Source organism: Squalius cephalus, assembly GCF_949319135.1.
Source record: "Squalius cephalus genome assembly, chromosome: 17".
Taxonomy (NCBI): Eukaryota; Metazoa; Chordata; class Actinopteri; order Cypriniformes; family Leuciscidae; genus Squalius; species Squalius cephalus.
Genome location: NC_137138.1, coordinates 10,830,955 through 10,858,875, shown reverse-complemented (window position 1 = coordinate 10,858,875; position 27,921 = coordinate 10,830,955). Strand labels below are relative to the sequence as shown.

The following is a 27,921-nucleotide window of genomic DNA, read 5'->3' as shown; positions in this document are numbered from 1 at the left end:
TTATTGTGTAATGTGTGTGTTGTGTCTGACCTCAATGTGTTTGTCCACCACAGTGACCCTCGGTAATGTGTTTGTGTATATTATGTTAAAACACTGTGGTATCAAATGTTCACACATGTTCTAATTTGTTATTTAAGTTTTTAAATATTATATATTACATATAACTACTTAAATTTAAGTTAGTTATTATTCTATTATTTTGATGTGTTTATTATTATTCTAAGTATTCCAAGCTTTGGCAATATTGTATTATTTACAGTCATGCCAATAAAGCAATTTTGAATTTGAGAGAGATAAAAATTCTGTCATAATTTCCACACCCTCACCCACCCACATTGTGGAATGTAGGTAATGAGCTAACAGAATAATTATTTTTGTGTGAACCATTTCTTTAAATCTAAACTATAACTATACTGTGTATTGTTTAAAGACTGTCTGATTCTTTTATTTTTTTAATAATGAGCAAAAAGATATAATTATGAAAAAGAAAAACTAAAGGCAACTTCAATTTATTCAAATAATCAACTGGATACAATATATAGAATTATCAGTAATGAGATCAGAGGATGCTGTAAAGAGCTCAAACATGCTTCGAAAACATGCTGAATGAAACTGCGTGAATGTGACGGCATGCATTTTTGTAACATGTAAACAGCCCTCTCAACAGTGCTCAAAACGCAATCTCTTTTGTGACATGGATGCAAACATTTACCCTAGCCCTTGAAGAAATACTGGGCAGATACAGTGAGGAATTATATTGAGAGGTTAGAAATATACAGTACAGCGTTCTCTTCAATATACACCTCTACAATCAATCAATTCAAAGTACCGTTCGCATGGTCAGTGTCTGAGAAAATGGCTATACATAGGAAACTGAAAGATGCTGTCTTTGATTTCAGCTGGTTAATTTTGCTCCTAGTTTTGATCGTACAGAAGAAAACATGGTTACAGAGGCCTTCATTTAAAGTTTTCAATAAACATGCATCATTTGAATTATGATAAAATTCTAATGTGCAAAGATAAATCTCTCTCTCTATATATATATTTAGATTTTCTCTAGAAATATTTACTCTGGGAACGGTGCTTCTATGGTTCTGAATATATATATTATTTAAAGGTGCAGTATGTAATATTGACAGCTAGTGGTTGAAATGGGTACTACAGTCCAAATTCAAATTACTGGAGAGTTGTTACCACCCGCCCCCTCCTCCTCAGACGCGACGCTCACACGGGTTGCCAGATTGAGGACATGCAACAGAAACAAGTGCAGTTGACAATGGAACTGTAAGTTGCCCAGCTAATGTATACGCTTGCAATGTTTTATTTCCAATTTTTGTTTTTTAGGTCGAGTAGAATCTGCGATTTCTGACCCTGTTCGTTAGCTGGCTTCCATGGCTGTGTTTTCCGTCAACTGGCAACCCGGAGTGTCTAAATACCATTGGGTGAATTGGCAGTAGGCGGGGTCACACAGACCAAAACAAAAACAGACATTCCAACACGGAATGCACATTTCAAAATAGAATAAAGTTGTTTTTCGGAGAAACAAGTATTTGAACTTAGAATGCTTCCTAAATCTCTAAACATATGGCATTTTAATGACAAATGATGTCCATAAAGCACCTTTAAAAGGTCATCAAAATCTGTCCACTTACATATAGTGGTATTGTATAACCAGCTTGGGTTTGTCAGTGCACATGCATATTTGAGTCAATATTGCAAGTTTCCTTCAATTTTCAATAGTCAACATCCAATAGAACAAACACAAAGGACCAACAGACTGACTCTGTCCAGAACTGCACCACAATGTGAGATTTCTTATGCATAGTAATAGTACCTACACAAAAATAAATCTCTAAAAGAGAGAGGGGAAAAAAAATAAATCACAAAAAACAAGTACTGTAAAACACAGCAAAGTTTAACATGCAGGGGAAAAACAGTTAAAGAAAAAGGGTATAGAGTTTACTTTAGTTACAAGGTAAACCAACAACATACATTCAACCTACTTGTGCAGAAAAGACTCCCCTGATACATGGAAGCATGAACTATGTTATAAATTTCAGTGGTGGAAAAGCACCATCACTCAGACATTTTGAAACTACAGCTAAAACGATCATAGAAAAATAATCAGCACAGGAGATACATGACCATAGTGCACATTGAGAAAATCTCAACAGGGCTTTGGACTATTTTTGCTAACTTTAAAACTGAGCTTAAGCAAGTTACTATATTTCTACACTTATCTAAAATTCTACTATTCTATTGTACCAACAAAAACAAAACAAAATCTGCACATATACTGATGATCTATGCTACAGTTATGAGTATGAAAATGTAAGGCATACATTTGTGTCAAAACAGACTGACAAACATTGATTCCTTTAAGTGAAAATTCATGCATAGATTGCACAAAGTTATTGTATTTCCTCAAGAACGTTGAACGTAGAGTTTAGAAATGGCTAGGACTAATTCACTCTGATCACGACGAAGTCGGGAATGCACTACTATATGGCATTTTGGTAATTCTACACAGGAAAAGGAAGCGAAAGATACTGTTACCTTCATGATTAAAAGGGTCACGTTACTGTACAGACAATGGTCACGATGCATATAGTTGCACTACTTAGATGTTATTTGCGCCCTAAATAATTAAACTACTATTTAAAAACATGCTATGCATAATGCTCTGATCTCTTGGATTTGGACTTTGTTGTATTAAAAAAAAAGTTTCCAGGACTGGTCCTGTTCACTGTCTACAGCGCAGACATTATAATACAAACACAAAGCGGTGTGATTTGATATATAAACAAACACACACATACAAACATATCTGTATTTTCTTTAAATCGCACCTGAAGTGTCTCCTTACTATATTTATACACATTTCCTGGCTGCAAATTTGAATTATTATAAACTCATTTAAAACTTTTAAAAATTGTACTTTTTTAAATTTATTTGTTTTTATTAATATTTTTTACATTTTATCTTTGATCAAACAAACCTGATTTTTTGAGAAGATTTTCAAGTTGAAATTAATATCTGATGAAACTCCGAGCTATTTTTCTTTTGTTATTTTCAAACTCAGTTCTACTAATCTAATGAGAATCAAGCATGTCTCTAACCGATGAGTGATGGACCAACCTAAGAAATCATACATTTCTTCTAAAGACGTATTAGTGAACATAATTATTAAAGGCCATCAAATTTATTTGACTAAACTTAATATACATACAGTATATTATTTATTCTTAATTTTGTCAAACCTGTTTTTTTTGGGGGTTTTTTTTCAAGATTTTTGAAATGAAATGAATTTTGAATGATTATTTTCAAATTTACTTCAGATCTCCAAAACTGAAATCAAGCAGAATGTCTCTCTAATTAATGACTGATGGACTTAGGAGGACAAACCTAAGAAATTGTAAATGTGATGATCATCCGTTTAGCCTTCAATGGCGCCCCCTAGCTACAGTAGAGGAGTAGAGCAGAGTCTCCAGGCCGGAGAGGAGAGTAGAAACACGCGCACACAGAAAACGGGTCCTGAGAGACGGCAGAGACCTGGGCGGACAGATACGGTGCATGCTGCTGTGGACTGTACAAATGCATGCATGAGCGGGTGGGCACCCTCCACATCAACAACGCCCCAGCCCCAGGTCCATATCCTGGCCTTCCGGAAGCCACAACAGCCTCATCTTGATGCATTTCCCTTGAGTAAGATGCCCACAGTTATCAGGAAAGAACTTCATCCTCGCCCACGAAGGGCAGGTCCATGCTCCGCACGCCTTCCTCGCTCTCTTGTTTCCTAGGAAACAGACAAATGTGGAGGTTTAAAACAGTCGCACATTCCAGGCGCGTCAACCTGTCTGCGGCAACGCAGACTGTTGTTAAGTGCGACTAGAACTGTTAGGCAGAGGGTAAATTAAGTCAGCGCGAGGGGAAGTACATGGCATCGCATCAGTCATATGCTCAGGTCAGGAGGTGGCACATGAGAGTGACTGACTGCCATGTTTTTGCGAGGGGTTGTCCCGGGGAGGCTGGGACTGCAGTGCCACATGCAAATGCACCCAGTCTGACAAACCAATCAAAGTCCTTGTAGAAAATGACCATGGCTGGGTGGCAAATCAGGATGCTCTTTTCTTTTCGTTGCTGATATTATGCATGAGGGGCATGCAGATATTTAGAAGGACCTGGAAAACATCATCCTGAACTGCCCATGAACTTATATTTAGCTGTTAAAACATTACATGCAAAATATAAATGCTTGATGTACTATTATTGAACATAGCTTGTACAGTTAAATACATACAAGAGGTTTTTAGAAGGGAATATCATGAATATTTTAGATATTACATGCATAAAATGCGGTTTATTAGGTAGGAAAACACAAGCGGAGAAGTTCGTTATTCATTAAGCCATCTGAATGAGAATTGTTTTGATCTTAAAAGCATGCTAAAAAACACCACATCATTCATTTTAAGTGCAGATCATTCAATATGGGCATGACCATTATCTCCTACATATAATACAGGTGGAGGAGAGTGAACAGGACATAGGTGGAGCGCTAACAGGCTAGCGGAGCTTTACCTGGGGGTACAGAGATTGCGGCAGTATTTCAAACTCCCTGCTCTCCCTTTTCTAGACGGCAGGAGAGATGCGGATATGTGAGAATTCTTAAATCGGAGCTTATCTATCAAATATTCCTGAAACCATGACTAAACAAAAGCCTTAAAAGAATGTTTCATGCTAAATATTACTCAAACATGCTATTGATTACCACAGAAAATAATTTATACTCGTCCCTATGGTTTTAAAAAGTAAAGTAACGACGAGCTTAGCAAAGCTAATATTATACGCTAATATTACTTTGCTAGGTAGTAATCAACCTAGAATATCATTGCAACAGTGTGAATAGCTGCAAGGGGGCGCTCATGAGTCAAAAAATGACATATGGGCGTTATGTGTCAGAAAATGCATACTTCCCTACTATATAGTAGGTGAAAAAAGTAGTATATCCAAATTCAAGTATTCATAAAACATTAGGTGAAAAGTAACCGGATGACCTACAACTTCTGGTGAGATTCTGGCATGCGCATCCAATGGGCACTTTGCTGTAGCTCACATGACAGAGTCAACATGGTGAATGTAGTACGTCCGGATTCCATTCATACTACAAACATTCATACTATATAGAACGTACTTTTAAAAAAACAGTATACGATTTTGAATGCATCTTGTGGTGTTGTGGATTTAATGGATGCACACAAGTGAAGGCCACAAGTCCACATCAAGTGAGCCATTTGGGACAGATCCTTTAGCATCTTGCGTGAAGCGTTTTAGCTTAGCAGGCTAATCAGGTAAATAACGGAAAGTACATTAAAAGTGTTTCATGTTAACATGTGGCTTTGGTTTCAAAATGTGATATATGATTTGTGATGTATGATTTAAAAGCCATTCATTTATCAACTAAGAGAAAATTAGCCCTATGTTCCCACAGCCCTATGTTCCCACAAATGGCCTACCCCTGACCCCACCCCTAAACCTACCCGTAACTGGGGTTTAGACAAATCGTAAAAAAAAAATTCTTAGAAATGTGGGAACATAGGGCCGTAGGAACATGGCTGACCCCAATTAATTCCTGTGATTTTCAGCAACTATTACTCCAGAAATCGCATGATATGCTAATATGCTAATTTGGTGTTAGAGAATAATTTCTTATAATTTTCATCAATGTTGAAAACAGTTGTGCTGCTTCATATTTTTGTGGAAAAACTTTTCCCCCATAATTCGTACTGTAAATGAATAGAACGTTTTATTTGAAATAGAAATATTTTGTAACATTCTAAATGTCTTTACTGTCACTTTTGACCAATTTAATGCATCTTTGCTGAGTAAATATATTAAAGCATAGCTTGCCTGTCAGGCTTTATGTGCATTGCTGTAATTTTTCATTTGTATGAGAAAGTAGTCAAAATTATTTTCTGTGGAAATCCTGTGCATAGACATTAAACATTACTTAACCTGAAAATACATCATTATAGTATTACATTGGAACCTAGTGTAGTGACATAGCATTCTATATAGTACGTCTATCTATATTAGTAGGTCCAATTAAATTACTGTCAAACCAGCTATAAAATCAGATTTTCAATGATCCCTGAAACCACTGCAGAAGTTCAAGTCTAAGTTCAGGACGTCTGTTCCAGTTATAGCCCATCCCAACTGAGGAAGACTTACGATAGCATGTGTCCTGGAGCGGTGGGACTCCTGTCTTCCCTGCGGGCCCAATCAAACGGGTTTCCAAAAGAACGCTTCCGCAACATAGTCCTAACCAAGATCTGTAGCAGAGAACATGCGGTAAGTTTCAAAAACAGGCATCGGGTCATTAATCTGTTTATTCATTTGATGTGGTTATTAGCATTGAATTCATTATGCGTATTCATGAAACAGAATTAAGGTTGTGTAAATAGGCCACCAGGGGGTTGAGATCTCACCACGGTGGCCAGGCTGGGGATGTGCTTGACAGAGTTTTCCACTTCCTCCTCTGTCACTTCTATTAGACTGCAGCAGTTGTCGTCCTCAGGGGGGAGGGGCTCAGCGCCGTGCCGTGTCACCCATGGGTGCACCTACAACAACAACGGAACAAAAATCCGGCTTTGATATCATTAATTAACTCAAGACTGTGTCTAGGTTGTTGGAGTGTCCTATATTCACACAGGAAGTGCTTTGAAATCCTCTTTTAAGAATAAGGAAGGGTTCTATTTTAGGTTCAGTTGAAGTATGGAGGCTAAATATAACATTATAAGAAAAACTACACTACCGTGTACAAAACAAAAGTTTGGGGTCAGTGAGAGTTGTTCCAAATGAGTTTCTTTCTAAAGTCAAACACAAAAAGAAGATATTTTGAAGAATATGGTAACCAGACAGTTGATGGGACCCACTGACTTCCAGAGTATGGAAGATACAAAATAAATACTATTACATATATATTCTTCAAAATATCTTTTGTATTCAACAGAACAAAGACTCTCATACAGGTTTGGGACAACTTGAGGGTGAGTAAATGATGACAGACTTTTCATTTTTGGGTGAACTATCCCTTTAAGACTTATTAAACATTACGCAGCACAAGTGTATTCAATTTTGATAAAAAATAATCACCATATTAGAATGATATGTGACACTGAAGACTGGAGTAAAATTTTGCTTTGCCATCAAAGGAATCAATTACATTTTAATACATATATATATATACACACACACATATATACACACATATATACATATATATATATATATATATATATATATGAGAGAGAGAGAGAGAGAGAGAGAGAGAGAGAGAGAGAGAGAGAGAGAGAGAGAGAGAGAGAGAGAAAGAGAGAGAGATATTATTGGTGTCATTAGTGTTTCTGAAATTCCGCATTTCACCTATGATGGACTCGAAGGAGACGTTGGTGAGGAAAAGAGTCATACTGACCTTGATTTGTGGGACAGTAATTCTGGTTTCGGGATTCTTGTCCAACATTTTAAAAAGAAGGTCCTTTAAGTCATCTGATATGTCCGCGCTGTAAAGTGGTACAAAAATGCTATCAATGTCAAAACGGATGGGGAAGGTCTTTCAGGCTCAAGAGAAATACTCACTTCTCGGGAAGCTCCACTGGTTGGGTCTTGATCTTCTGATGGAGGCTCAAAATACGCTCATCCATAAAAGGACACTGTGGAGAGAGAAAGTAAAGTCAAAGGCAACATCCATTTTACACACTTTACACAGTTTTGCTGAATTAAATGTTGGATTATTTTTAACACCGCATATTTCATGAGAAATACGAAGGTCAAAACAGGGCGTACCACTCCAAAGATGAAACAGTACAAGGTGACTCCCATTGCCCACACATCCAGAGCCTATAAAAACATGATGTTAACCTGATCAAATCAAAATTGACTGCAATACTGACTGTTATTAGCATCTAGCTAAGAGAAAAGAGCTTTTAACCTTTCCAGAGAAGTTCTTGCGGGTCTCTGAAAGGGTCTCTGGGGCAAGAAATGCTGGCGTTCCCACTGTGCTGGTCAGCAGGGCGTCCGTTCCCTCAAACTGGTTACTGACCCCAAAGTCGGCAATCTTAACGTGGCCATCTTCTCCCACCAGCAGGTTGGAAGGCTTGATGTCCCGATGGATGATTTTCTGATAATGTACTGTTGAGGATGAGTAGTTGACATCACTTTTGATTATTTAAAGCATTCTGATGACTAGCAACAAGAACTGTATCTAGTCTCACTGTCTGATGCATATTGCAGATAAAAATGACAAGAACTTTCTGAAAACTAAAAGCTCTAATCCGATTGGTTTTTATGCTATTGGTACACAGATTTACTTTAAATGTCAGTCAGATGGCAGTGCTGTTGTCATTAACTAAAACTATTAAAAAGCTGAAATAAAATATAAATATTTTATATACTTATTTTACATTTAAAAAAAAAAAAAAACTTGTATTGATAACCTTGTATTAGTAACTAACTGAAATATGATTAAGTATTAAATTTAAAATAAAATAAAAATATATATCTTTTTTTAAATATTTAAATATTAAAAATATAGTAAAAATGACAAAAGCACATGATGAAATGATTTAAACTTGAAAAAATTAGGATATAAAAAGTTGTACATTTATACAAAACTTAATGCTATAATAGTATAAAAATTAACAATATATAGACAAAATGATAAGAATGACAAACTTAAACAAACTAAAACTAAAAATCTGAATATATATATATATATATATATATATATAGCCTATGAAAAAATTAATACATACAGTATATATAAAAATGTAGCTATACAATATTTAAAAAAAACATAAAAATGTCAAAACCACATGACAAAATGACAAACTGAAGATATAAAAAAGCTAATTCAAAATAGTAATAAATACTATAATAGTATATAAATAATACTAAAATAACACTGCTAAGTGGGTTGTTCTTGGCCAGAATAAGCTTTGTGGAAAAGACTAATAGTCTAAGTCTAAAAGTGTGGCTCCATAACACTTATCAGAGCCTAGCCAATTGCAAGGTATCGTGCCCTTTTAGCTGGATGTACCAGAACCAATCATGAGTACTGATGACATTGCTAAGCTTTAGCTAAATTCCCGCACTCACAATATTCGATTCCCCTCAGCAAGTCCTGGAAGTAGAAGCGTGCCTGGTCCTCATCCAGGGGCTTATCAGCAGGAACCTCCATCACTGCTCTGCAAACACATGGGGAATGAGACACAGTTTCTCTCGCAGAGTGACACTAGCACAGCATGGGCCGGCGCTACACTCAGAAATAACGTGCTTACTCACCCTCGTTTGACAAGCTCGAATACTGTGAAAGCACAGAGGAAAAGAGTAAAGGTGCTGTGCAGTACATTCTCTGGCTTCACATACATTAAGCACCGAAAAGTAGAATAAAATGTGCATGTGCAAGTGTGTAGCATCTGCCAAGAGGATGAGTATCTGGCCAGACTTACCCATGTACAGATGGTCTTCACTTGGATCATCCAGCACCTACAAAAAAACAACAACCCAAAGCTGTTTAGAAAGAGAACGGAACCAGTCAGCAGAAAACTTAGATCTAATTTGATGCAAATACAAACAAGGCTTTGAGGAAAAAAATTCAGTTCATTTGATATGATGGACTGCATTAACTTTCAACGTCTAATTATGACAACCCAGTTTTCCTGACTTGGAAATTCATGGAAAGGCTTACTTTCAGTGTTTTACTGACTAAATAACAGCTGCCCTGTACATATCAGTACACAGCAAATTAATTAATTTTCCAGTAAAATATATTTTTTTAAAAACAGTTTGTTTCTTCTTCATATTTTTTTTTCTTTTGACCTCACTACATATTGTTAGATTTATGCTTTAAAAGTTTAAACATTTAACAAAGCTAAATGTATTTTTGAGGTGTTTAACAAACTGTATATCTATCCCTCACTGTTTCACATTCATTCATGGTTAAAATACTTTCCCCATCCCAGTTTAATAAATGTATAGGTGGATTTTCTGTTTGTCCGACGGTGGAAGCATTTTGGGAAACCTGTTCGAAAAGAGTCATTATGTTTTAAATTCCACTTCCATTAGTGGGGCATAAATTACACACTTCACGCTGACTTAAAGGGATAGTTCACCCAAAAATGAAAATTCTGTCAGTAATTACTCACCCTCATGTTGTTCCAACCCCGTAAGACATTCGTTCATCTTCGGAACACAAATGAAGATATTTTTGATGAAATCTGACAGCTGGATCAATTCTCCATAGGCTTCTAAGGGACTGAAACTTGCTGGTCCAGAAAAGTTATTAAAGAGATCGTTAATATAGTCCAAGTGACTCCAGTGGCTCAATCTTAAGTATATCAAGCGACGAGAATACTTTTTGTGCGCAAAAAAAACTAAAATAACGACTTTATTCCACTATTCATTTCATTCTCTCTCTGTGCCTCGAGTTGGTTTACGTAGTGTTTTTGCGCAGCGCGTCTGTGTTACACGTCACCACGTAGGCTCACTATTGGCCGACGCTGGTCATGTGTGTAATGCCTGTGATGTTCAACACAGACGCGCAGCGCAAAAACACTACGTGAACCAACTCGAGGCCCAGAGAGAAGGAAATGAATAGTGGAATAAAGTTTTTTTTTTTTTTTTTTTTTTGCGCACAAAAAGTATTCTCGTCGCTTGATATACTTAAGATTGAGCCACTGGAGTCACTTGGACTATATTAACGATGTCTTTAATAACTTTTCTGGGCCAGCAAGTTTCAGTCCCTTAGAAGCCTATGGAGAAGTGATCCAGCTGTCAGATTTCATCAAAAATATCTTCATTTGTGTTCCGAAGATGAACGAATGTCTTACGGGGTTGGCACAACATGAGGGTGAGTAATTACTTACATAATTTTCATTTTTGGGTGAACTAACCCTTTAAGTCTGTGAGAATACTGCATACTGAGAATAGAAGCACCCACCTCCACAAGCTTAACCACATTAGGGTGATCAAGCTTCTTGAGGATGGCTATCTCCTGGTAAACACGCTCCAGAGGCCCTTTTGGCTGAGGGGGGCCCTCAGGGGCCAATCTTGCCCCACGAGGAGGAGGTCTGCCTGTTTAAACCAGCAAAGAGGAAATCATGTGAAAGGTTGAAGTATTAGGCGTTCTGCTAGCTGATGAAAGTGCGCCCCCAACCTCACACACATACACTCAATCATAAACCCCGCTGTGCGTTCCATCTGCTTTAAAGCAGACACTTACGCGGGAACCCAGCCTGCCTCATCAGTCGTTTCTTGGACAGCACTTTCATGGCCTGTGGAGAGCAGTGAGAATGAGAGAGTGAGAGCAGATATCCAGTGTCATTACTGGTGCTGGGTAACATATGCCCCATTCTACAACCAGCACTGTGATACAACTACACCAAAAAATGGGATAAAAAAGTAGCAATAACTAATCAGAGCAAGGAGCAAATTTAAGCTAACATTAAATTATTTCAACAACAACATATTATATTCTTATTATTATCATTACTACAGCATGTTAATAATAATATTATTATCAAGATAAGGATATTCTATCTCAAATTAAAATTAAACAATTTATCAAATCTCAACAATACACAATGGCAAGAATATGAAAAATACATAAAAATCACAAACATTAACTCTTTCCCCACCAGGGTTTTTTTTTTTTTTTTTTTTTAAGTTGCCAGCCACCGCCAACATTTTCACAAAATTTTCATGGCCCCCAGAATTTTTTTTTGTATGAATATCTGAACATGCAATATATCAAAAGAAAGAAAAGAGCCTCTGCTTTTAAACAAACAAACAAACAAAAAACTTTTATTCTTAATGCATCCGTTTTAGTTTTTCTTATCAACACTTGAATGTGGGAAAGTTTCATAAAAAAGCAACATTTTGAGTAAAAAGCTGAGAAAATAGCGTTTTTGTCATAGACTGCAAAGAAATATGGACGTAGTGTCCGTGGCGTCACCCGTAGGTTTTTGAAGAGCATTTTTTAAGCCCAAAGTGGGCGGAGCCAGCCGTCGCCATCTTGGTAGCGTGCTGACGCGCGTCACTCCCGGATAAACGAAAATGGGCAAGAAGCGGGATTAGCTGAGGTGAAGTGAAAACAGACAGCAGACAAAAGACTAGTAGTGACAGCAGCAGCAATCCACCTGTCACTCAAGTGGCCACGCCCTTAATTATGCAGAACTTTAAGGCTTAATATTATTTAAACGGATGAGTTATAAAAAAAAACACCTCCCTCACAGTTGTCATGAAGGGCAAAATTAGCAATATAGACCAAAACCACTTTTTGCACCAGGCTGTAAACACATTTTTTGTGCTATAACATTTAACATGGGGGGTATATGGGATTGACTCTCTTTTGCAGCCTGTCTCTAGTGGCCAGTCAATGAACTGCAGTTTAAGTCACTTCCGTGTTGGTTTCAAGAGAGAGACAGGAAGGTTGCCGCTTGGTTTTTGACTACATCCAGATCGGATTCAGAACGATGATCAAAACATAGATTGAGTAGATTGAGTCCATCAACAACCCCAAAGCTTCACAATCCTATAGCTTGTCCTGGGTCGACATGTCATTCAGTATCATTAGGCAGTTTGATTTATATGCCGTTTAATGTTGATGATCGTGTTATTTTACATGCCTCTGCTTAGATATGCTATCGCTTGTCTCTACTTCTTCTTCACATGTTTTTTGATCAGGAGATTCAGTTCTCTTTCAGAAGATGTGTCATAGCGCCCCCTACCGTATAACAGTGAAAACACGGCAAACCGGAAATTTCCGTCAATGGCGTGAAAGCGTTGTCTCATAAGTGATGGAAATTTCCATCAATGGCAGGGAAAGAGTTAATAGAGGAGTTAGCTGGATTATGACTGGATTAAAACTACAAATCCCATCATTCTTTTAAAAAAATAGAGCATACCAGAGCAGGGGTAGGCAAGTTCGGTCCTAGAGAGCCGCTGTCGTGTCCTGTAGACTTTTTTTTCCTTTTTTCAGGGCTGGAGCCAAACTCTGCAGGACAGTGGCTCTCTAGGACCAAACTTGCCTACCTCTGCACTAGAGCTAAAAAAATAGAATGAAACATGTCCATTTTACTCCAATTCAAATCACTTGAATGCACATCATAATTATGATTTTTAGAGCCCGTAAGGAGGAACTTCCTGAGAGGATTTGGAGGCAGCCTGTGATGGTGTCTATGGGACCATTTTTGGCTGCTGAAGGGCACCTCAACTAGGCAATCATAATTCAAAGATTACCGATAACACTAGGATGTTCGCTCTTTACTCGCCTAAATAAAACTGAAATGAAGTGTGTAAATATATGTGTGCGAGATTGTTAAGAGACCGGGTTGCATCACTTACATAGTATGTGTTGTCGTCTTCATTGTACGCCAGCTTGACAACTCCATAGGAGCCCTTTATCCAAAAAACAAGGTGCGTCATTCACGACAACTTGTAAGTGGAACAAATTGCAGTGCAAACACAATCAGTAACAGGCATTAACCTGAGGGAAACAGGAAGCTAAAGTGTCCAAGCATTTTTGCCATTTGATTAACTGGAGAACATGTAAACCAAACCGAGCCAGTAGGCAACAGCCGGTGTCATGATGAACTCCACAGACAGGCATAATTCCACTTCTGTTCTGTCTCTATCTCTCTCAAACCTACACACACACACAGGTCCCAGCTGGGAGAGCAGATTGCCATCCCAGCAGGGAATCCAACCCTCAGACACAAGAGATGAGAGCAGAGCAGGAATCTCCACATCCAAGCTGACAGTTTTCCATGCCCTCGTATCAAGATGAAGCTTAGTGGAACAGCAACAGAGAAAACACATCACTGCTCCTTTAAATTGCATTGCTGCATTACTATAAATATTGTAGAAAATTCATTTCATGCTCTTATCCTACTCTATGCTTCTTAGAATAATGTATGGTGGTAGTACTATGGTTTATTGATGGCATCAGATGGGAATACCATGGTACTTTGCTATATATATATTATGATCACCATACTTATATCCCATAGCTAAAACAAAACAAACATGGTAAAACATGGTACGTTGTCTTAAAACATACTATGTTTGTTCTGTTAAATTCTATGGTCATAAAAAAGCATTTATTTAATACATTTTAATATATTAAGCAATTGTGCCTAAAAGGAAATCTACCTTGTTTTAGAAATGTTAAAAAATAAAGCAAAAATACTACTAAAATACAAATTATTTAATTATCTTTGAAGTGTACAACATTGAACAAACAGTTACAAACTGTATTCTCTATTCTATTCTATTCCATAAAAAAAAAACATGATGATTTTACTTAAATTCTGAATGGTCAACAGTGTCAATCTGTTTTGTTTTTTTCATTTTATACAACGTTTGGGATTGGTAAGAATTTACCAAGAAATTTTGAAAGAAGTAACTTATTCTCACCATGGCTGCATTTATTTGTAGTAAAATAGTAATATTGTGAAATATTATTACCATTTTAAATGACTGTTTCCTACTTTAACATATTTGAAAGATTTATTTATTCCTGTAATGGCAAAGCTGAATTTTCAGCAGCCATTACTCCAGTCTTCAGTGTCACATGATCCTTCAGAAATCATTTGCATTTTTTTATTTACTATACGAAATATGAGAGATATTAGTTTGTTCTGAAATAACAACAGCACAATTAATATTTCAGCAGAGTTTTCATTCATCTCACTCTCAGCAGGGTACGATCTATGCATAAATAATAAATGAAAAATAAACATACCTTTCCGATCTCATCTTTCAGCTTGTACTGGTTGAGCTGCACGCAGTCCTTTTGAAATAAAGACACAAATTTCATTGATCAGTGACACTGAGGTCTTTTTAAGGGGGTTTTAGTCACTGAAAAACAACTACTTCAGCCAGTGTGGCCAAAGATCACAGCAAACGCAAACTTGATTCTCTCATCAAGAATGATGCTCGCAACATTCCAGGTTCAAAGAATCAAAAGCATTAGCAAAAGAAGTACTACAGGGAGTACTTGAGCCGAGAAAGGCACACAAGCTAAAGCTACACAGGTTTCTTGCTGATTTCATGTCCTACTGGAAAAGCAGAAGCATCTATTGGGAAATTGTTACTTGACAAGCACCATTAAGAGGAAGGTAATTGCTCCTGTCAGTAACCTTACCTTACACACCTTCTCAACCTTGACTTTGCAGACTTGAAGAAAAGGAAATGATCTTCTCAAAGACAACATCAGTTCTCAAACAAGCAGCCATAGCATTGTCTCGTTTTTAGTGGTTGTTACGATTTTTTAATGTTTTTGAAAGTAGTCTCTAATGCTCACCAAGGCTGCATTCATTTGATTAAAAATACAGTAAAAACAGTAACATTGTGAAATTTTACAATTTAAAAGAACTGATTTTATGTGAATATATTTCAAAATGTAATTTAATCCTGTGATGAAAGCTGTTTTTTTCATGTGAAAGTCTTAAGTGTCACATGACCTGTCAAAAATCATTCTAACAAGCTGCTCAAGATACATTTCTTATTTTCAATGCTGAAAACAGTTGTGCTGCTTCATATTTTTGTGGAAACCATGATGCACTACCAACCAATTAAGTAAGATTTAAAAAAAAGAAAAATTAATACTTTTATTCAGCAAGAATGCATTAAATGCATCAAAAGTGACAGTAAAGACATTTATAATGTTTCTTTTCAAATAAAAGTTGTTCATCTGAACTTCCTATTCATCAAATAATCCTGAAATCTTTTTATTATGATTTCCACAAACATATTAAGCAGCAAAAACTGTTTTCAACATTGATAATTAAAGGAACCATTACTATTATTATACCATTACATAATTTAGTACCAATAATAATTGAGCAGCAAATCAGAATGATTTCTGAACGATCATGTGACGCTAAAGACTGGAGTAATGATGCTGAAAATTCAGCATTGCATCACAGGAATAAATTACATATTAAAATAGAAAACAGTTATTTTATTTAGTAATAATATTTCACAATTACTGTTTTTATTGTATGTTCATGGATCACATTAAGGTATAGTGGAGGATTTTTTACTTCCGGGTGGATCACCAATACTATTGGTCCTCCTAATTGTCAATCATTCTGGTGAATCAATCAAACTTGTTCAAAAAGTGGAGAGGGCGGGTCTCATCTAAAATTTGGAAAGATCCTCCACTATACCTTTAACGCAGCCTTGATGAGCATAAGAGACTTAAAAAATAAATAAATAAATAAAAATAAAAATTATTCCAAACTTTTGACAGGTAGTCTACATAATTATTAGGCATGATGATAGCCATTGTGTTGTCGTTTGTAAGAGACTTTCAAACACTTCCAAACACACTTGGCGTTAACTCGGGCCACCTACCTGCAGGTCTGTGATGGACACACGATGAGACTCCACGGTTGGTCTTCGAGGGAGGCGTGGAGACGAGTGAGGGGAGGTGATTGGCGAGTAGGGCAGCGATGGGTAAATATAGCGTCCGTTCAGCCCCGGAGAACCACAGGGCGACGAAAGTGTCTGTGAGCGTTCCTGTAGCGACAGCTTCCTGTCAGAGAGGCTAAGTCTACCTCTGTGCTCCTGCGGTTCTGGGAAGAGCGCTTCCGGGCGGCCCAACGTGTGGGATAAGAGATCACAGGAGGCCATACGGAAGGGCGGTACCGGACCTGACGATGCCGGCTCTGGCGTTTCCGAGCTGTCCATGTCCTCCACCTCCTCCTCCTCTCCGCCCTCCTGCCCTGAGCCATCACTGGGCTCGTACTCCGTCACCACAATCATTGACTCCATCTCGTTGGTGCAAGGGCTCAGGCGCGTGGATGGGGAAGGGAATACAACGCAGCTCCGCAGCAGGTCAGGCAGTGGCTGTACCGAGGGAATGGGCGGAGCATGGCCGAGAGCGGCAGGGGGATCAGAAGAGGGCCAGGAGGAGACACAGGGAAACATAGTGTCCTTCCCAAACACCTCTCAGTAGTCCCTCCATCAACACCTTGCAAGAAAAACAGGTTTGGTAAATCTTAGGTGTCATACAGAACATACAGAAATGTCAACTCACAGGGCTCCCACAGGTTTTGACTAATACATTTCTTTGATTTTGAGAATCATTTGGGAAGTGGCCTTATGAAAATTAGGAGGAGTCAAGTCAAAAGGACATTATATTTTCTGTACTTTTTTCATTAGTTTTCCCTTAGTTTTTTTTCTTATCACGAAGAGCAATTTCAACCCCCAATATTTTATAATGTACAATTTATACATAATATATTTATTATATTTGTTATATAATAATTATATTTAACATTTACATTTTAATTAATTGGTATTAATTTATAATATGATATATATTAAATATCTATATTTTTTATATTTTTTTCCCATGACTTTGAAGTCTACGTCATATAAAAAAAGTCTACTCTATGCCATAAAAATAATTATAATTTCATATATATATATATATATATATATATATATATATATATATATATATATATATATATATATATTTTTTTATTTTTTTTTTATTGATTAAAATTAATAATGTATTATAATATTTTTACTATTGTATGCATTTATGTAATTTTTCTGTTTATGCATTTTACCTTTTGACAATAGAGGGTTAAATATATATATATTCCATACCTTTTACAACCCTACAAAATCAAGATTTAAAAAAATTTTTCCAGGTCTTCCCTGATGCTGATTAAGATAAAGCATAAATGGGAACGGACTCAAAAACATATGCTTGACCTCTCTTAGAGTCTTGTCCTCCTTATCTGTACAAATTAAATGACTGTATACAGCTAATAAGCTGAATATAAGATGCTTCAAACGTTCCTCAAAGTAAAGCCTGCTGGAAAAAGATTACATATCTCCATTCTGCTCTGAGCTCTAATGCTCTGTTTCTAATGGCCTTGATTTACATGCAAAGTGCTGCAGTTTCTTTGGAAAGCAGATTTTCTGAACATTAGAGACACTGTGTGTGTGGGAGAGGTGTGGGTCTCACAGAACGAGAGAAATATAAGCAAGTACAATAAAAAAAGACATTCATTACTCCGAGGGGTTCAGAAAGGAGAACTTGTGTGGGTTGTGCCCACCCCCTCCATGCGTCCTCATTTCTATCTATCTCTCACATTCACAGAGATTCAATGCAGCTTAGTTTTTCTTCTCTGTCTCTGTCATTTCTTCATCTGCGATCGAATCTCTACTGATGTTTTTGCTGTAATATCATCTCGGGGCCCTGGCCTCCATGCATTCTCCTGTCAAAACACCCACACAGCTGGAAGATGGTGTTCTCTCTCCCTCTTTCGAGAACACGCTGCGAAAAAAAAAGCATATTTTTCTCAGCGTTCCTCATCTTTGACCCCTCCCGCATCCATTTCTCAAGTTATTACGTCCCTGACACTCATTTTCACATTAAATCAGAACACACTGATGAGGATTCGAGCTTTTCTAGCTAAAAATGTCAGTCATACTGGAAATAACCTCAATGAAAATCACATTGAAAGAAGGACCAAGCCATATCCAGAGACCAGAATACCATAGACACTTGGGGCTAGACTTTAAACCACTTTATAATTACCCAGAACACCCTAGCGACCACATAGCAACATGATAGAACCAGTCAGAACACCTTAAAAACAACTTATGTGTCAACCTTTGTATTAAGCAAGCCGAGCACCATTCATATTTAGGCATAAAATGCAAAAATGTAGTTTATTTTGTTTATTAAACTGTCTCTCTCCATCCATCACCTACTGAGAGATTCTGCCAGCAGGAGAATGAATGATGGATTCTACATGACATCAATATGACAACAAGTGACAGCCAAGTGATTGTAACATGATATTTGCAGCATCCTGTGTTATAAACATTTTCAAACATACATTGATTCATCAGTCAAGCAGACAAAAGTACTATTATGCTCATTATTAAACTTTAAACATTTTAATAAGTTATATATTACTGCCATTATATTTATGCAGTTTCTATTTTAATCTTAAATGTCATTTTACAAAACCGTTCAAATATTTGGGGACAGTAAGAATTTTTTCTTGTTGTTGTTGTTGAACGAAATTAATAATTTTATTCAGCAAGGATGCATTAAATTAATGAAGTTTCCACAAAACAAATATTAAGCAGCACAACTGTTTTCAACATTGATATTGCCAATCTCTAATATAGAGATCATATACATTTTTTATTAAGTATTATATAAATAGTATGCAAAATATTGAGCATAATTGCAAAAAATATTTTTTAATTGTCATGAAACTTACAAGCTTACACCAATTTAAAATTCCCTGATATTTATTTGTTATATATGAATATTGTGTAGTAAGAAATGTTTCCTGAGCACCAAAAATATTAAAATATATTTCAATACAGCTGGTTAAATTAAACTGGTAATAATATTTCACATTATTTCAGTATTTCAATATTTTTACTACTGTTTTTACAGTATTTTTGATCAAATAAATGCAGCTCTGCAGAGACTTATTTCAAAAACCTTACTGATTGCGTTGAAAAGTGTGACTATCTCTGATGACAATCATTCAGTATCATATCAAAGTATGACATCTGATGCCATTACTGTACCATGGCACCCCTTTCTTATTAGTAGGCTACATGTTGGCTAATAAAGTAGCACGCAACAAAATGAATCAGCTATCTGAATCACTGGTGTGGACGCCGTTTGAGACTTCCCATCCTCACATCTCTCAACCTCGCAGACAGAGAGACAGCCCAGCTGAGCACAGAGCGACCAGGCATGTCCGACACATTTATCAGACCAGGTGCTGATGGCGGGATGATGAAAGTGTGCAGAAACTCAGAGGGATTGATGTGCATTTACCCAGTCCGAGCGGCAAGCAACTTTGAAACTGACGCGGTAGAATTACGTGGACGTTGCAAGCATACCTTACCAAAAAAAGCAGATTATCACATCCTCTTTTCAAAAACAGGAAATACACGGTAGATGCGGGCAAGATGTGACCTGACTGCAATGGTAGGCTGAGCTATTTTAATCTGAGAGCAGTTTCCACATTCTTCTGTGACCTACTTCGATCTTTGATGGATTGCAAACCAAGTGTTTCTCCTCCATGTGCCCAACCATCCAAACCTCATTTGTTATAGAGACTTGGACTCACACAGAAACAATCCCTAGGGTCTGGTTCCCCACTGACCACATGTATAACAAAAGGGGTCTACATTAAAGGGCTTCTACAAAGTACAACATCAAATGCATAAAAAGATCCACCGTTTTCAATCGAGCCCTTGGATAACCTCCTGGAAGAAATCAATCATCCCCTAGAAACAAACAGATGCAGCCTTACACCAGATGACTGAGTTTAACACACACTTTCCACTCCCTGGTTGTTATTATCATGGTGAGATTGATACACAGGGCGTCCACAGGGAAAAGGTTCCAGAGAGGATTGACCGTATGGGACCATCTGGAGTGCAGCATTCTTTGAAACGTACGCTTTAACAGGGAAAAAAACAAAGTACTAATCTTTGGTCAAGAGTAATGATTTTTATAATTTATAATTATATTTATCATTTTTATATAGTAAAAATGTTACTTGTTAATTGGTTAACAGTAAGTTCCATTACAGTTCTTATGTAGCCCCGCCCCTTTTCAGCGCTGCGCTCGTTGTGTTCTGTCTTCCGGTAAGATCTTTCGGATTTATGAATGAACCACTTGTTTTAAAATGTTCCCAGTCTGCAGACATTTGTTAAGCCACCCGCTTCAAACATTAAAATGCTCATGATAGCTTTCATTAATTCTACAATAAGTAAATCCACTTCACCAGCTAATTACTCTTCGACAGCGATACCACAGAAACATACAGAGCTATCGCAAAAAAAAACAAAAAAAAAAGTTCAAAGATAAAATTGTAAAGATGGCGTTTCTCTGGCGCATCAGGTCTGTACATTGAAAACTGTAATACATCTATCAGGCTATTTCATGTCATTTCACAGTAAAATACTCTTAAATTGATGGTTTTTGGAAGTGAAAAGGAAGTTATAATTTTGACTGAAATAAACGTAAATTCCCAGACATTCCCAGTGTGACACTTCGCATTTGATGGTTTTTCATTGTACTGAATCGGTTTCTTAGTTTTTTACTGTACATTTCACAGATTTTTTTAAAAAGTGTGATTTAAAGGGATACTTCACCGATTAGCATTAAGCTTTGTATCAGTAGAAACCCGGTAGTATTTTCGAATGACCGTGCTTCCCTCCCTCATGTCCCCCTGAGACGAGAGATTTCTGTATTGTCAAATCAGAAAATGACACAAAATCGTAATTTTGCGTCATCGGAGGCTGTTTTGGCCAGAGGCTAAAGACTACAGCCAGTACGAGCTAGTTCCGCATGTTTTCAACCCGCCTATAGGTGGTGGGATCTCACGACAAAACGGCGTCTTTTCAGTTTCGAGTCAACTAGTAGCCTAGTTGTATAATTTCTTCCGATACTGCCCTCTGTAACCGGTAGGCGTAGCTTGGGAGTGGCCTCGTAGGGCAGCAAAGCAAGTGCATTCTGGGAGTTGTTGTCTTTCATAGCCAAAAATACATTTTCTGGCTTTTCTCAGTCTAGAAGCCACCAACTTCTAAAATAATTTCACATTTCTACTACATAAATGACCCAATTTAAAGACATTCATCTTTCAATTTCCAACATTAAACCACCATGTTATACCTAACATTTTAAACACAAGTTCTGGGTGGAAAATGAGTAAAGCTCTCTCAACACATATGTAACAGTCTCGATGATGACCACAGATAATTATGTTTCTTTACTTTATACTGCTTTTACAGCGGATACCATTGAAAACACACTAAGTCTATCCCTCACAGCCTCGCTTTCATATGTCATGGCGCTGCTCTGAATAAGGTCTATGGGGCAAAATATTCAGCAGGGTTTAAAAAGCAGAAATGAGCAGGTCATATTATGTATATATATGTTTTTTTTTTATTTTTTTTTTTTATTAATATACAAATTTTTATGTATATATATGTATCATATAAAAAATTTTCTTGTAATCTGTAATTCTTTTTTTCTGGAATTTTACAGCAGTTTAAAAACAAAAAGGCCAAGCCGGTGGATAATTACTGTGTCATTATGTTAGTTGCATCTGATCACATTCCATAAACTAAGAAATGAAAAGTAACTATGGCAACCACAATCATACTTTTTGCACATAAAGCCTGATAAATAAACAACTTGATCGAGCTCATCCAAAGCTAGATTTCAAATCATACCCGAATGGCTCATTCCACAGGGAAAAGCCCACCAGGGACCTTCTTATGCCACTCTCTCCAAACAAGGCAAACTATTTTAGACCCAAACACTGAAGCAAGTCAGTGGATACAAAATATCATTTGTTAATAATACAGCACAATTGACATCTAATGTACTTGCATGCATGCATCTCCTTTCATTATATTATACGGATTAAAGCATCACACAATAACTGTCGAAACCTGGTGAGCTATCAAACTAGACAGCATTTTTGGACATGTGCACCTTTCAAATGTGCCTTTGATGCACAAAAATACTGTCTAGGCAAGAAAGCTCACAAGATGTTGATACACAGCCAGTGATTTTACGGGTTTCACTTGTCAGCTGTCAAACAGGCAGGATGAAAATGAATTAAGGATGCTGAATTCTTCGGTAACTGGGTCATTCTACAAAACAGGTGCCATTTTTGTCTCTCATATACATATGTGGGGAAAAAATTATTTTAACAATCAATGGATAATGCCAACTTCAAACACAATAAGAAAATTACAAATATGCAAACTTTTCAAACAAAAAGAAGTTACAATCTTTTCTTTCTTTTTTGCCAACGTTGTCAGTATTTAATTCTTAATTTTCAATCATGTTTACCTGAACACGTAATGTAAAAATATGGATATTTGCTGAAATACCAGTATTAAATGATCCTCCAAATAAGCACTTTCTAGTTTCACGACATTGTAATATCAACTTTAACTAAAAACTGTCAACCCTGTTACAATATATCATTCCTGGCGGTCCTATAATACATTGAAATGCATTCATTTCGCTTGATATAGCACAATGCAATTCATTAACACTTAACTGTCTCAGTGAATATAAAAAATCTTTTTTTCTTTTTTTTTAACTTTAAATCCCCTTATCGAACTGGAAAATGCGTCTATTTCGTATAATAACCCAACTTCTCATATGTGAATATATAGATGTGTATAGGCTTTATCACTCCAGTTTTACAGTTGACATGCAACGCAATTTCGTGCCACATAATCTGCAAAAGCGTCAAGTAAACACTGAGACTGGCTCGAAGAGCTGATGCCGTTTGGAGAATAATTTTAAGGCAGGTTGTTATTTTGCTAAAGCTGGCTAACGCATCTCTTACGAAACAGATGTTTGGAAAATCCAGCCGAGGATTAAAAAAAATGATTGTGATCACGTATGTTCACGCATGTCGCTATAGAGAAGTACAATACAAATCGTTAATTCAGTGTTATGTCCTTACCTCGGGCGTTTATAAGATCCTGTTTTTGAAGGGTATGTTGTTAGCTCGCTGGCAGTAATGGTAGCGGTTTATGATATGGTATGATGTGCAGGCAGCGGGGGACGAGGTGCTTCTGCTGCTGAGTGAATGTGAGAGGAGTGGCGACATCTAGCGCTCACACGGGGAACTGCGCCTAATGATCCACTGACAAGCAGGGGGTTATTAGTCCTTGATTAATTGAACTTCATTGCTGTACTTCACTCGAATTCCTGCACTCTTATTCAGTTGCATTTTGACACGGAGTCAATCACAAATTCAACTTTTCACTCTTACAATTTCATGTAAATCCCCAAAGTATCATTTTATTGATCTTTAGTGCTGTCAAATCAATTAACTGCATCTAACATAGTATCTAACAAAGTTTGTATTCAATATCAATATATGAAGAGTTCAGATGCAAAAGCCTCTAAGTGCCATCTGAAATTTTCTTCTAGAATGATAATTTTTATCAAGCTCGTATATTTAAATTCAGTAATTTCACTTAAATGGCAATGAAAATGACCTATTAATTGTCATTTAAGTGAAATTACTGAACTTAAATATACAAGCTTGATAAAAATGATCATTCTAGAAGAAAATTTCAGATGGCACTTAAGAGGCTTTTGCATCTGAACTCTTCATATATATATATATATATATATATATATATATACAGACACACATATATATTTAGAAACTTTTATAAGAGATGTAATTAATCAATTTTACAGCACTATTGATCTTACAAGCCAATACAATTATGCTCCTGGCTGAACTTTCATTGCCATTGACATTTCAGTGCAAACTGTATTTGGACACAAGGGCATTTATTCTTGTGAAGAGGCATCTCATCATTTACCACAACAGTGTTGGACCTAAAGAAATAAACTTATAGACATTGCTGAAGGTGGACAAATTATCGACCGGGTTTAAATTTAACATCTGGTGTGTTCTAGAGCAGGGGTTTTAATTTAAAATTGATTAAAAAAAATATATATATATAAAAAAAAGAGATTTAAACAACTTCCTAAAAATGTGTTAAAACAAACTAAAATAATAAATCTAGCAGTACAGTACTATAGTAAGTAGAAAAGTAAAATTTATTGTATAAATTGAGTTTTTAAACATGAAAATAATTTATTTTAAATATGAGGATTGCAGACCCTTGCATAAGGATGATCATATTTGATGGTCCATAACATCTAAAAACACAGCATTACATAACCAGAACCCTGGGAAAATACTGAACAAAAAGGTTCTTATCAATTAAATCAATCATTTAATGCAAACTGTGTGTGCGCTGAGGTGTTATGATATTGCACTGTTAATAAACAGAATGACACGCTGCTAAATCAGTCCTTCACCTAATTGATGCATTAATAAAACACTTTTTATATAATTAAACAGCTTTATTACATGAGAAAAGTGGAAAAAACTTTATTGCAAAATCAACAAAACAACAAGATCAATTTTAACAAACCAAAAAAAAAAAAAAAAAGCGCACAATTTCTCAAAAGGAAAATAAAACTGTACAAAAATGACATTGTGATAGAAACAGGATTCACATTATCGCCTTTTCTGGAAAATATTTCCCCTTCCTCCTGGTCCTCCTCGACCTCGGCCCCTTGCTGCGACTGCAAGGGGAAAACAAACAGTTTAGTGGTTTCATCTTATGCTTTTACCATGAAAAAAAAAAAAAAAGCCTTAACTTGTTCAGAAACTTAATGACAAAAAGTGCTCAGTGCATCTTTTCCATTGTATTTTGTGCATATTTAAACAAATTGTAATATTAATTTTAAATTTTGCAGCTAAAGTGCACTTGACATTGGAACGACTGAATAATACAACTGCAGTTAGTGTAATCAAGTCAACGATACCATAAAAAAGATGTTTGATGACGAACCTTGTGCTTTGAGAATAGCAGCTTTGCCTCTTCCGGCTCCTGCCCCTTGGTTTTTGTTTTTCATGCTCTTCAACATTGGGGCGTTTTTCAACATGTCAGGCAGAATGAGAAAGCGTATTTTGCTGCCGCGGATGTACACCTGCTCCAGCTGGGACACTCTGCCGTCTCGATAGGTCACTGTAATGTTGGACATCTGATTCACACAACATAAGTGCAGTTAGCTGCATTATTCACACACGACTCTTTGCAAAATACAAGTTTAGGGAAAATGTTTGGGTAACAGAAGAACAACGTATCAAGTATGAATTCAGATTTTTGTGGGTTCAACACATTTTTAGCAGTACCTGGCAGTTCATGTTATCCTCTGCTTCGATCAGTTTGCCCCTGTACACCTCACCAGTGTTTGTCTCACAGGTCACGATGTGACCCTCTGCTTCATGCAGGACTTTGATGGGAACACCAATAGACATGTTTTAATCTGGGGGGGAAAAGACAAGTTAATTAACAGCTAATTAAGTTAAGATTATTTTCGAAACAGACACGACTAAAGTAATAACTAGTGGACAGCAGTACAGCGAGAATGTCTCACAGTTCCTATCTAAAAAGAGCCGACTCATTAGAACGATTCGTCCGGCAATCGGACTACACTTGTCACCACGCGTTATAGCTGTGATTCACTAAAAAGATTCGGCTCATAAGAATCATTCGTTTGGAAATCGTGTTCACAATCCACGCTCGATAATAAACGTCATGAAAATCATTCAGTTCTGGTATTAACTATAGTTAGCTTATACTGCCTTCAGTACCTAAACTAACACATTCACAATAAATATCTAGAATGATCTCAAACGAGTCGAATGCATAAACCAAGCAAACAATGAACGTGTAAAATGGACGCTGCTACGCTACAGATTCGAACAGACCAAAGAGGACTGTATATTTTAGTGAAAGACCAAACAACAGACTACAAGTAGCCTAGTAAGTTTTTGCCAACAAACATTACAGTACCTTGAATCGACGGCTTTGTAGAAATCCACACTATTGAACAACGTGAGTATTTGCGGCGTTTTCCCGCTCCCACAATGCAGCTGAAATCAGAAACCCCGCCCTTTCCTGAAACCCTGTTGCATTTTGGGAGTTGAAGTCCTATTACAATGGACAATTCAGGTCAGTGTGAACAAGCAGAACGACACATCAGATTTACAGAAGAGGGCGGTATTGAATTGTGGATACGACTAAAACATTGTCATTCAATTTAATCTTTCAATTCAATGTCACAGGTAGCAATTATTATAATAAACTGTTTCAAAAATCTGTATGTGACAAATTCAGTAGGTGTCTCTTTGATGTTTTCATTCTTCAGCATTTATTTCTGCTTGTTGGTTATTTATGAATTATTATTTAATACAAACAAATGAATATTATTAATGAATTAATAATTTATTTAATTAATTAATGAATTATAAGAGAGAGAGAGAGAGAGAGAGAGAGAGAGAGAGAGAGAGAGATTGTCCATGAAATCCATCTTTGACACAGATCTTATAAATTATTCTAAAACCATATATGTGTGTGTGTGTGTGTGTGTGTGTGTGTGTGTGTGTGTGTGTGTGTGTGTGTGTGTGTGAGAGAGAGATACAGTAGCCTATGGCACATATAAAACAATAATGGTCAGAAGAATTATTAAACATTGGAAAATGCTCGAAGTCATTTGTCTGGTTTTGGCATTATCAAGATTCATTGCTCTACTCTCAGGAATTGTGCGAGGCAGCATTATACAGTCTAAATTTGTTCTGTCATCCAGGTGCTTGATAGACTGATTCTGTGTCTATTCTTAGCAGTAGTCTCTTCCTCTTTGTCTGTATGTTATGTTCAAAATTGGCTGAATTGAGCCTAAGAAAGGAAGTAAACGTCATAAAAAAACGTCTGCCAATTCTCTTTATTAATTGGATGTTCCTGTTTTACAGAAATAAAGAGAAGTGGTACAAACTAATAAAGGTCTGAAATAGTGTTTGTCAAAGCGCAGAACGTTAAACATTTGGTTTATTTAAGTTTGCCGCATAGCCATTTATTAACCTATTCTTTTATTTTGTATCAGATGCTATCTAAGGAATTTTATCATTGGTAAGAAGGAAAATGAAAAATACAATTCTTTAACAACATTAACAGGAAAATGTAAGTGTTTATTAAAAAAAAAAAAAAGTCAACAAAGACAGTTTCTGTGACCTGAAACGAACCCCATGGGCTTGAACCTGACATTCTGAAGAATTTCACCTGCATTGAATCCACAAAAGAGAAAGAAAAAAACTCAATTCAACCAATTACAAAACAGTGCCAGTGGAATAGGTGGGGTGGGGGCATATGTCTGTTGATTACACAGTAACTCTCTGCAATGTCTTCAAACCTCATTTTACCAGCAGAATGAACCTGCCAGCTGCTGCT

The 27,921-nt window shown here is 36.6% G+C and overlaps 2 protein-coding genes across 3 annotated transcripts; both read right to left on the bottom strand.

The window, feature by feature from the left end:
- Positions 1–493: 493 nt before the first annotated feature.
- Positions 494–23,700, bottom strand: camkk2 (calcium/calmodulin-dependent protein kinase kinase 2). 2 transcript variants are annotated; one of them, XM_079898668.1, is made up of 17 exons: positions 23,562–23,661; positions 16,417–17,035; positions 14,801–14,848; positions 13,402–13,455; positions 11,279–11,330; positions 10,997–11,130; positions 9,507–9,543; positions 9,340–9,361; positions 9,154–9,242; positions 7,988–8,187; positions 7,843–7,896; positions 7,636–7,709; positions 7,472–7,559; positions 6,486–6,617; positions 6,229–6,329; positions 4,579–4,629; positions 494–3,796 (listed from the first exon to the last, which is right to left on the bottom strand). In XM_079898668.1, exons 2-17 carry the CDS (start codon positions 16,990–16,992, stop codon positions 3,724–3,726), a joined length of 1,785 nt encoding a protein of 594 aa, XP_079754794.1. In that variant the 5' UTR covers positions 16,993–17,035; positions 23,562–23,661; the 3' UTR covers positions 494–3,723. The 2 variants fall into 2 exon arrangements, with proteins under 2 accessions (XP_079754794.1, XP_079754795.1); XM_079898669.1 differs by lacking the exon at positions 4,579–4,629 and having other exon boundaries at positions 23,562–23,700.
- A 1,203-nt stretch (positions 23,701–24,903) lies between these two features.
- Positions 24,904–26,597, bottom strand: snrpd3l (small nuclear ribonucleoprotein D3 polypeptide, like). The gene is made up of 4 exons (XM_079847915.1): positions 26,491–26,597; positions 25,827–25,960; positions 25,483–25,675; positions 24,904–25,213 (listed from the first exon to the last, which is right to left on the bottom strand). The coding sequence occupies exons 2-4, from the start codon at positions 25,950–25,952 to the stop codon at positions 25,146–25,148; spliced, it is 387 nt and encodes a 128-aa protein (XP_079704041.1). The 5' UTR covers positions 25,953–25,960; positions 26,491–26,597; the 3' UTR covers positions 24,904–25,145.
- Between the last annotated feature and the right edge of the window lie 1,324 nt (positions 26,598–27,921).